We start from the raw sequence: 12,001 nt of genomic DNA on the forward strand, positions 1-12,001 counted from the left end.
ACTTTACCAAGCTTGATGTCCTTATTCAGGGACTGATCTCTCCCGATTACATGTCCAAAGTATGTGAAACGTAGTCTCTTCATCCTTGCTTCTAAGGAGCATTCTGGTCGTACTTCTTCTGAGAAAGATTTGTTCATTCCTTTGACAGTCTGTGGTAGATTTAATGTTCTCCAACATCACTATTCAAAGGCATCAATTCTTTGATCTTCCTTAGTCATAGTCCAGCTTTCACAAGCATATGAGGTGATTGAAAACACCTTGGCTTAGGTCAGGCGCACCTTAGTCTTCAAGGCAACGTCATTGCTTTTCAACACTTTAAAGAGGTCATTTGCAGCAGATTTACCCAATGCAATGTATCTTTTGCCTAAGTGATAGGTAGAGGAAAATGATTGGAGCAAAGATCTGGAAGCAGGGAAAGGACAGGTGGATTAGGAAACTGTGAATTAGAACCTTTGGCAGAAATATAAGATGTGTATAAGGGATTGCAGGAGATGGAACTAAAAAGATACATTTAACTGAATGTGGATTAAATGGGAGGATGAAGATGTTTTGCTTTCTTTACCGATAGCAGAGAACCACTGAAGGTTTTGTGGACAGAATGATGTTATTAGAATCGTGCTTTAGGAATGTCAAGCTTCTAACAATCTGTAGGACAGATTGGAGTACTTTATCATTTTCTTAACTGTGTTTCTCTGAATTTTTGTGATCATTACTATTCTTCAAAAGATGGAACTTGTTGCCTTTTAGTCTTCCTGACACTGCTGTTATCTGTGGGCCATTTGGCCCCTCCTTTCACTCTTGGTCCCAATTTGTATTTGAGTTACATAGAAAGACACTTATTTCCTATAGGTTCATGTCCCCTTTCTTCCTACTCTTTTGCCTAACACACATGACCTTTGCCTCATGCCAGGATTGTTTCAGATGACCTGAAGTTTATTTATTTATGGTTGCACATTCCTCCACCCCATGCAATCCCCATTCCCCACTGTCAATTCTTTACAGAGTCTGCAGCTTTCCAAAGAATTACAGGATGGTTTAACAGATGTAAGGCAATACTCTGTTGTTGCAAACAGTGATAGCTGCAGAGAGAAAGACTAGGACACTTGGGGAATTCCCTGCTTCAGTATCCCAATCCTGTAACCCCAGAACCTATTGAAGAACCTGTCCCAGAATCAGCACCTAGCTTTTGGCACTATTGGATTCCAACTATCAAGAAGGGAGACATGGTTAGAGTTCTGCATGAGTAAAATTTCTCTGACACACTTAAGCCTTAACACACATTTATTTCTGCTGCCTTCAGTAACCACTGTCAACTGGACTCAGAATGGTTTACTTGACTTTGACTTTTAAAAGGACTTCTTCGACACCGTTGGGAGTTATGCGTAAAAATTGGAGCCTGTAGCATGAGGCACGGTGACTCTTAAGCCTTTTCACTGAAGACCACCTTGTTCCTAGGACTGCCATAACAAAACCTACAAAGTGGGTGGTTTATAAGAACAGAAATTTGATGTCTCACAGCTCTGGAGTCAGTAATCCAAATTCAAATGGCAGGGCCATCTCTGTCTCCTTTAGTGGAAGATCCTTCCAAGTCTCTTCCAGCTTCTGGTAGCCCCAGACATTTTTTGGTGTTCCTTGGCTTGCAGATGTATCTTCACATGACTGTCCTCCCCTTTGTCTCTTTCTGTTCTTCTCCTCTTTATAAGAACACCACTCAAGTGGGATTAGGACTCACTGTATTCCTGTATAACCTCATGTTCATTTAACTGATAACATCTTTAAAGATCCTATTTCCAAACAGGGTCACATGCCCAGACACAGAGGGTTAGGACTTAAACATAGCTTTTGAGGGGGACATAGTTCGATCTATAACATTACCAAAAAGCAGAGGGAATAATGACTCCAGGTAACTCTAGGAGATAGTAACAGGAACATTCTGGGTCTAACGTAGTGCTGGTGGCCAGAGGTGGGAGAGGTAGGGAAAAGGGTTGCCAGAAGGAGCCTGCCTCAGGTACAAAATGCCTTTGAAGGCTTCCATTTTACAGTAGAACCTTTGGTAAAGTTTGTAGGCCACTCCACCCATTCAAAATAATCCTCCCCACCTCAGTTATTGCAGTCATGTTTACATTTCTCATTGCTCCTGTGTTTCTCAATAAAAACCAAACCCACTGCCATTGTGTCAATTCTGACTTGCAGTGACCCTATAGGACAGAGTAGAACTGCCCCATAGGGTTTCCAAGGAAGAGCTGGTGGGTTCAAACTGCTGACCTTTTGATTAGCAGCCTTAGCTCTTAGGGGAGAAAATGGGGCCAGAAAAAGGAAATAATGAAAGCAGATATTCTCACTCCAGTTTAAGAAGCACATTTAGTAGGAAGGACCTAGGCTTTGGAGTCAGACTGATCTGACTCTTCTGATAATTATATACTTGACAGTAACTTAGCCTTTCTGAGGCTGAGTTTCCATATTTATAGAGAAGACGATAAGAATATCTCACAGGGTTAATATAGGTAAAACAGACATAAGTATAACAGACATAAAGTCCCTGTTACATCATATAGTAAATGTCCAAGAAACATACCCAAAATAATAATAATTAAAATTACTATAATAATTGTATAGCAATTATAATATATATAATAATTGTAGTAAGTTTATTATTATTATTATATATACATGCTAAAATTTATCACCATCCATTTGGCCCTTCCACAATCCTTAACATTTAAAGATACATTTAAATTTTAAAATGGTTGTGTTGGTTAATGCTTTAAAAATTATGGCTTGGTCTTTACTAGTTACACTGTATACAGTCTAATGTCAAGCAGAATTTAGAGAAACATCTATTTAATTTCTATCTGCTTCATTCCTGGGCATCCCACTGTACCACTTGGTTTCACATATAGAAATATCATGACAACATTGATCCATTTTTCTATTAAACTTATAGTAGTAACTATTTTTATCTACAGTGCCCAATTTTACAACCCATCCTCTTCACATAATTAAAAAAAAAAATTTTTTTTTCTTCACATAATAAATATCATTAAAAAGATCATTTTTTCTAGGCAAGAAAAGTTAAAATGTATACTCCACTTTGCATATTGGAGAGATTGTGCTGCTCCAGATGTATCGTAAGCCGCAAATGGCCTTTTCCAATTATGAGGCATTTGTCCCAGAACATGTTTCAATATGTACAGGCAGTTGGAATTTAGCTTTAGGCTAGCATATGCCTTAATATGGTAGGCGAGCAGTTGTGGGCTTGATGGGTCCCCTCCATGTCTCTTTCAAGCCTCTGATTCTGTCATACTAAGTGTCTGAGTGATGATAGAGAATCAAAGCATCAAGCGATGAGGGGTAGAATAGGCTTCTGGAATGCCTTGAACATATGATAAAGCATCTGTGGTATGAGTTGGTTCTGCTAAGTGTTGAAGGTGGGGTAGGAGTGTAAGACGATGATGCTTTTCTCTGTCCTTCCTCCTGCACTAAGCCCTCAAAAGCTTTTAGCCCATTTAGAGAGAGCATAGATGAGCAGAAAGTTTTAAATGAGACCTATGTACTGTCTTTTCAGACGTCCTGAAGAACAGGAGCTGACTTGAGGAGAGATAAATTACTCTGAAACCTGTACCAGAAAACTCAACTAATGCTTCTCTACAGGGACAAGAAGCTTAGACTAACCTCAAATTGAATACCATTCCTTTCCTGATAGAGATTATAAGAGTCTGTGAGTCATTTTCCCAGGAAGTAGAAGAGAAAATGTATTTAGACAAAACGTTTGATTCACCTGAAAATTCAATTTCAAAAATATTTGATTAACTCTTTCTATCTATCATCTTTTTTTTTTTTTAGTTTAATGGAGAATAAGAGAAGCATGCAAACAAATACCAAACCCAAAAACCAAACCCAGGGCTGTCGAGTTGATTCCGACTCATAGCGACCCTATAGGACAGAGTAGAACTGCCCCATAGAGTTCCCAAGGAGCGCCTGGCAGATTCGAACTGCCAGCCCTTTGGTTAGCAGCCATAGCACTTAACCACTACGCTACCAGGGTTTACAATAAATAGTTAACATGAATAGTGGTCTTCTAAAGTAGCGCTGCCCCGTAAAATGTCTTGTGTGCAACATATGCCATTTTGAATTTTCCAGTAGTCAGATTAAAAAAGTGAAAAGAAACTGGTGAACTTCATTTTAATAGTATGTTTTTATATACCCAAATATATCTAAAATCATAATATTTTAACATATAATTAGTATAAAAATTATTAATGAGATATTTTCTTTTCTTTTTTCATACTAAGTCTTCCAAATCCTACCTGTTATTTACATACAGAGTACATCTCATTTCACACTAGCCTCATGTCAAGTGCTCAACATTCACACATGGCTTTGTTGTTATTGTTTGTTGCTGTCCAGTCATTTCTGACTCATGGCAACCTCATGAGTACAGGGTAGAACTGCTCCATGGTGTTTCCAAAGCTGTGACCTTTCAGGGCTGTCTTCCAAGGCACCTCTGGGTGGGTTCAAACCACCAACCTTTCAGCTAGTGGTCGAGTGCTTAACCATTTGCTCCACTCAGGGCCTCCTCACACATGGCTAGTGGCTATCATAATTGCACAGTTCAGATTTAAGAGAATCAAGGGCTAGGATAATACAAACAAGCTTGCAAAGACTTTTGTTTGAAAGGCTCTGAAAAGTTAAAACAAAAACAAACAAAAGCCATATTGAGCTCTGCTTTGGAAGGATGAGTGAGAGCTTTAGGAGACAATTGGGGAGAAAGTCATTCTAGATTTAAGGACCATTGTGAACGAGGACATGGGATTAGACAAGCTTAAGCTTGAGTTCCAGAGGGCAGATTCAAGGCTGGAAAGGAGGTTGGGGAAGACCTGGAAAATGCTACCAATGCCTCCCTATGGAATTTGACCTCTGCCTTAGAAACTTCAGGTACATGAGTATTTCCTTTTTAAATACTTGTTTGGGGCTTATGGAAGTAAAAAACAAGCAAAATAATAACTATGAAACACATTTTATTTAGTAATCTAATCATATGAATCCATCTGATCAACTTTTATACAAGGAAAAATTGCCTCCAAAACATAAGATTCCTTTGGCTGACATTTGATAATTTTTGTGACTTTTCATCTTGGTCCTATTAACATTCCCAAAGTTATCTGGACATTAAAGTGTTTGTCTTGGGACTCACAGAAATCTGGCACATTTATTTCTAGTGTGCAAGTATCAGTGGCCCAAGTGATTCTAGAATAGTCCTAAGAAATTTTAGGCTACTAGTCAATTCTGATTCATGGTGACCCAAGTGTGTCAGATAGGACTGCTCCATAGAGTTTTCAATGGCTGTTTTTTGCTTGTTTGTTTTCCAAAGTAGATCTCCTGACTTTTCTTCAGAAGCACCTCTGAGTGGACTTGGGCAAAAGGACATATTTTGCAGATATAATTTGATATTTATAATGTAGAAATAAAAGAAAATTACATGCTCATTTGGCTCATTACTTAAGTTAGCTTATGATGTGCATTGTTCTCACACTTAAAAATAGTTATTTTTAAAAAATACACTGCCATCTGTACTTTTGAATAATATGGATGCAACATTCATTATTGCATTTCTTTATTTCATTTATATGTCTATGCCAGAAAGCTGGGTGTTATGGTCAAATTCTCTCTCCTTGACGTGTTGTATGTGTTCAAGCTTTTTGATATCCTTCTAATTCATCTAACTCATCACCTTCATTGCCACCACCATAATTTGCCTACAGGGATTATTACAAGATCCTACTAACTGAGCATCTTTCCCTTCCCTTTCTCCTTTCTTCTCCTGCCCTCCCCTCCCCTTCCCTTCTTATTTCATCTCTCAACTCTGCTGTTGCAGCATGAAAGAAAATAGCCAGAGATGATAAGTGTCTTAGTTATCTAGTGCTGCTATAACAGAAATACCACAAGTGGATGGCTTTAACAAAGAGAAGTTTATTCTTTCACCATACCAATAGGCTAGAAGTCCAAATTCAGGGCACCAGTTCCAGGGGAAGGCTTTCTGTCTCTGTAGTTCTGGAGGAAGGTCCTTGTCATCAGTCTTTCCTTGGTCTGGAAGCATCTCAGCACAGGAGCTTCAGGTCCAAAGGACACACTCTGCTCCCGGTGCTGCTTTCTTGGTGGTAGGAGGTTCCCAATTCTCTCTGTTCGCGTCTCTCTTTTATATCTCAGAAGAGATTGGCTTAAGTCACAATCTAATCTTGTAAACGTCATCAATATAACTGCCGCTAATCCATTTTATTACATCATAGTGGTGGGATTTACAACACAGAAAATCACATCAGAAGATAAAATGGTAGACAATCGTAAAATCATACAAGGGACTCGTGACCTAGCCAAGCTGACAGATATTTTTGGGGGACACAATTCAATCCACGACAATAGGTAAATAAATGGGTGCGACTGCCTTCCCATAAGACTTTATTCATTAACACTGAACTATTTTTCATGTGTCACAAAATTCTTCTTTTTTTAAAAAAAATTTCAACCATTTAAATGATATAAAACCCATTCTTAGCTAGTGGGCCATACAGAAATAGACCATGGGCTAGATTTGGTCCAGAGTATAGTTTGTCGACTTCTATAAGCTGACCATACATTTCTTGAGAGCAGGAGCTGTAATTTTGTTTTCTGTTCCTTACATCTAGCACCAGGGTCTGCCATATTGGTGTAAAATAATTATGAACTAAATATATATTTGTACCTCTAAGTGCTTTATACTCATACATGACTTCTCAGTAAACCAAAGAAATTTGAATCAGACTACAGATAAATTAAATTCTTCAGTAGAACTAAAGCTAAATACAGATTTCATGATCTCCTAGTATCACCGAATTGTAGGGTTCTTTTTTCTGTAATCTTGGTACCCCATAAATGAATGCCAATTGTTTTCTGTGTGGTAGGTGTTCTTAATATACTTGTGCCTGGTGGCTTAATGGTTAAGAGCTTGGCTGCTAGCCAAAAGGTCAGCAGTTCTAATCTACCAGCCGTTCCTTGGAAACCCTATGGGGCAGTTCTACTCTGTCCTATAGGGTTGCTATGAGTTGGAATTGACTCTGTCGCAATGAGTTTGTTTAGGTTATGTACTCTTAATGTATTCGTGCACTTAAGAGATCTGACTAATGGGAGCTTGTGTGCTTTCCACTAAGTGGAACATAGCCTTAACCTGAGAATATGATAAATGCATCAGCAGAGTTTTCGATACATACTTGAACAAAAAGGAAAATACCCTCCCAACACTTTCTCTGTTTTATGCCTTCACTAATCACTGTGAAAATCACAGGAATTTTATTTGTGAAGTGCTTACTCCCTACAGAGATTAATACACCACTTAAGATCAAGGATAAATAGATTTTTTTAATAGTCTCTTTAAGTTATGAAAGCAACAGACTTGTATTCTAGCAGGCTGTTTAATAAGCAAGATGTTGACCATAATTCCACTGCAACCACATTTTTGATAAGAAGGCAAGGTGATTATTAGTCATGCTTGCTCGTCTGTAAAATGCTGATTTACCTAATATGTATATTGGCCTAATATAAAAAAAGGTTCTGGCATCTTGGCCAAGGTTATGAACAAACTGGGAATCTCATCAAGCCATGTTCATTATCGTGCAAAATATCTGAAATGCACACCAAGTTTTACTTAGGGACATTTCAATACCAAATCAGCCAAAAGATAAAATAAATCCTGTGAATTTTTTAGAGGTCATTTTTGAATACATGGCTTATAATATCTGTAAATTCACTGTAGACTTTGTAGTGTAACACTGGGACCACCCGAGCATATAATCTTTTGTGCAAGGGAATTTCATATATATATAAATTTAATTCATCAACAAATATATCCAATGCTTATTAAATGAAAAGCTAATTTCTGTGGTGGGGAGGGTGGGGAATGTTATAAGAGTTGAGACAGGGCCTTTTCTCTGAAGGGATGTACAAACTTATCTGAGGAAACATGATGTAGACATATGGGAGATAATTAACACTATAGGAGACCGTGTGCTAAGTGCCAGTGAGTGATACAGGTAAAAATAGCTGTAGAGATTCATAGGACAAAGGGAGGCTGTTGATCAGGAGACACCTGGAAAGAGGCATGGGCTCGAGGTGTCATCTCAAGCTGAAAACACTGCAGACAGCTTGATCACATATCTTTCTTTTTTTCCCTGTTCCCAACACACAATCACAGACACGCACACACACAGATACACACTCATGCACACAGGCACACATACTAAGCCTTTGTTCTTATTGCTACGATCTTCATGAAGACCTTCCTCATTTGACTCCCAAATTACTGTGGCTCTGTACTTCCTGCTCATCTCTCCTTGTTTGAAACTATGTACACGACCTACTACCAGATCAATTTTCCTCACGCAGAGCTTTCATCATAGGACTACTCTGCCCTATGGTTTTTACATAAATTATTATTTGACAGCACCCTTTTTGGTCTGTACTTTGCATAACTCAGGTACCTTTTAATACAGTTTATAGCCCTCCCAGGTTAGTCTTTCTCAGACATAATGTTGATCATGTCATCTCTCTGTTTAAGAGCCTGTCCTAAAACCTTAATATACTGGTGTTGAGGGTATACATTTATTAAGTCTTTTTGGAGGGCAAAGCCTTAAAAGGTATGTGTGCTTACTTCAGTTAGACATTCCATTCCACTTCTAAGAACTTATTTAAGGGGCATTTAAAAATATATACAATAATTACAATTATTTTTATTGCTGATATTTTTTATTAAGAAAATGGCAAAATTGGTTGGAGCATCCTACTCTGTCCTTCAAGGGGAGGCATATCTATACCATGAAATACCTAGGAACTATTAAAAATGATGATGAATACAGAAAAAAATTATGTATTTATTTTTGCTTATTGGCGTTAAAAAAAATTATGATGTATCCATGGTATATTATTTTAAATATTGGTCCTTGGTTTTGCTTAGTTTGTTTTTTTTATAGCGTCTCCAATAACTTTCTGTTGTCTGTCAAATAAATTCTTGATTCATCAGCCTGGCTTTCAGGACCCTGTGTAAACTTACTCTTAAACTATATAGCTCCTCTACAGAAATCTCGGCTATTTCTGTCTGTCTTTTTCTCTGAGCAAACTCTAGCAGCCCCAGCTTGTTCCCAGCTGTGCTCTGGTTATAACCTTTCTGCACCCAGTCACCCGTTTGTCCGTCTTTCTTCTAGCTCACCTTCTATCATCTTTTAATGTCCTACTTTCAGTTCCACATCTTATGAATCTTGTCATGATTATCCCAGGACTTCATGGCTGTGGTTTGTGTCAAGTAAACAGGTATTCTGGAAAAGAGCCTGGATTCAGCACAGGGACTAGAATATGGCCTGAGAATACCTATAAGATGAGTTTGTTTGTTTGTTGTTGGACTATCAGTTTTTAATCGATATTTGGGATGGAACCATTCACACACCAGTCCTTGCTGCTTTGTTTTTTTCTACTTGAATTAGTACCTTTCTTCTCCAATTAAGAGCTGGTCAGGTGAGAAGTTATGCTGTAGTTGCTTAGCCTCACAATTTTCTCAAAGGAAAAGTAGGTAAAATTCAAAGATAGGGGCTTTCTCTGGAGTATGATACTTCTTTTATCTTCTTTCTCCCCTTTTCCTCTGTGTGTTACTCCTTACTCTGCTGCAAGATGCACACACGTGGCCTAATTATTCTCCTTCCACACCCACAAATCTTGATCCATTAGATTCACTGGGTTTAGTCTGAAGCCTGTGAAGAAGAGAAAATTGCATTCTTTTACGTCTTTCTATGTTAGGCTCATTATCTACATCCGGGTTCCTTTCAATGGTCTTGATCACACCCTACATACCCTTTCTCTACCCCATCCCCCATGTTATATGTGAATTGGCTTTGTTTAGTGCATGTGCTGACTTAAAATATTTTCTTTTATGAAGATTTGTAAACATGCACAACAGCAGAACGAAGAGTATAATAATAAATCTCCCATACCTTCTTCACACAGATTCAATTGCCAAGACTTTTAGTATGCTCATCTTTTAAAGCTGAATAGCCTTGATACACAGCTCTGTCAAATACTATGTGTCTTTTTATCATTTCCTAAAACTTGTCTATTAGTCATGTGCTTAATAGATCATTCCAGTGGTGAAGTTCTGTAGTATTTGGTTTCAACGCTTAATTATGCATTGTCAAAGGTAGTGATGTGGAGGACTAGAAATTAAAATTGCAAAAACCTATCTAATACAACTTCATGTGGTAACTTTGGGCACAGGTTATAATTTGTAAAATTAGCTTTGTATAGAAATGGCTGTGTAATTATTATTTCTATTATTAAATTCACCCCAGAACCTGAAAATTGAAATTTTACCCCTATGTTTTACAATTAAAATATGATCATATGAGTTATTAACACCAGATTTTTTGGGGGGGGGTAGTTACCAGGGAGTGTTATTACTTGTGCATTTTTCTTTCTTTCCATGTGATTCCCATTATATTTGGTCTTGAAATTATTCAATGTTTTCAATGTGTACTTAGATACTCTCATCCCCTTAGGAGCCTAAGAGCAACAGGGACCTTCTTATTAGAAAATAATACTAGTATGGAAAATTATGAACTACATTTTGCCTATAAGCATACCTACCTTTTTAACAGAATAGCACAGCAGTATAGTATTAGCTTCAAATGTGTGTAAAAGGTTAATCACTTTCATGCGTCCCATGAATGACTCATCTCTTCTGTAGGAGGATGTTCACATTTGAAATTCTCTAATTAATTTATCCCTGTTTGTTTTCTTTTTCTTTTTTTCCAGCTCTTGTAAATGTGAAACTCTGGGCCATTGATCGACAATGTTTTCAAACAATAATGATGAGAACAGGGCTCATCAAGCACACCGAGTATATGGAATTTTTAAAAAGGTAGGATGCTTTCTTTCCTCCTTTTGAGAGCACTGATTGCCCGTTGATTCTTCTATCGCAAATTATAGTGCAGTGAAGACTTCCTGTCCATATCTCAGTCTTAATAGCATGCTCGGACTGGCTTCTTTATATTTCCAACACCAATTTTCATATGTGATTAAGTCAGAACTTCAGAGACTCATCACATATATTATTCTGCTACTGATAATTATCTCAACAGAGGAGTTCGGCTCAGAAAAACAAATGAGAATTTTCTTGAATAAAAAAGAACATCGCATTCATCTCTAACTATTTATTGTATAACGTACTTATTGTACCGCCTCTAAACTGACCCACATTGTAAGGTTGTGCCATCCCTTGTTGTGTGAGGTTTGATATTAAAGGTCAGACTACTAAGATGGAAAATTTCCAAGAAGAAACTTATTATCCTTTAATCCTGAGTTTAATTCCCCAAATTAAATTCATTTAATGTTACAGTTCTGAAATTTCAAAAGCTTTTTCTTTTCTTAATATTATCTATTACCATAAGAACTTAATATAGGAAGGAAATTCGGAGTAAAAAGCCACCTTTTCATTTCTTCTGAATGCACATGATATTTGCTGAAATTAATTTTTATATCTTGAAGCCTATTTTGTTTTAAAGAAATTGTATTATTTTATTATTGAAAAGAACGTTGACAATTCTGCTGACTTTTTTTTTCCAAAAAGTAGTTATTTTGTATTTTTTTCTTTTGAAACAGAACCATTAATACAATAATGATGCATGGGTTATGTGAGATAAAGGGGTGTGTAACACTGATCAAGATTTTATTTTTGAGAGCTAGAATATTGGCTTTTTTGTTTTGTATTTTCATTTTTGGTAAATAAATGGTAAAAATGGACTAAAAAAATGAAATTCACCTTTTGTTTCAGTGATATATCTTAACAGCTATCTATGGACTTGCCTTAAGATTCAATTTTAATATTCCGTACTTGGGTATTTCGTGTGGTTAATTAATTTTGTTTCTGGTTCATCTTTTATACATTTTTCATTTCCATTTAAAACCTTCCCTTTATATTCCTGCTAAA

At 37.1% G+C, this 12,001-nt stretch overlaps 1 protein-coding gene across 2 annotated transcripts in view; it reads left to right on the forward strand.

Annotated features, from left to right (window-relative positions):
* The window catches only part of PRKG1 (protein kinase cGMP-dependent 1), a 1,397,311-nt gene that overhangs the window by 883,685 nt on the left and 501,625 nt on the right, over positions 1 to 12,001 (forward strand). For both annotated transcript variants that reach the window (XM_003409256.4, XM_003409255.4), the window contains exon 4: positions 10,828 to 10,933. In XM_003409256.4, the coding sequence (XP_003409304.1) occupies positions 10,828 to 10,933 (106 nt within the window). The remainder of the gene's footprint in view (positions 1 to 10,827; positions 10,934 to 12,001) is intronic.

This window comes from Loxodonta africana, chromosome 16 (assembly GCF_030014295.1).
Source record: "Loxodonta africana isolate mLoxAfr1 chromosome 16, mLoxAfr1.hap2, whole genome shotgun sequence".
Classification (NCBI taxonomy): Eukaryota; Metazoa; Chordata; class Mammalia; order Proboscidea; family Elephantidae; genus Loxodonta; species Loxodonta africana.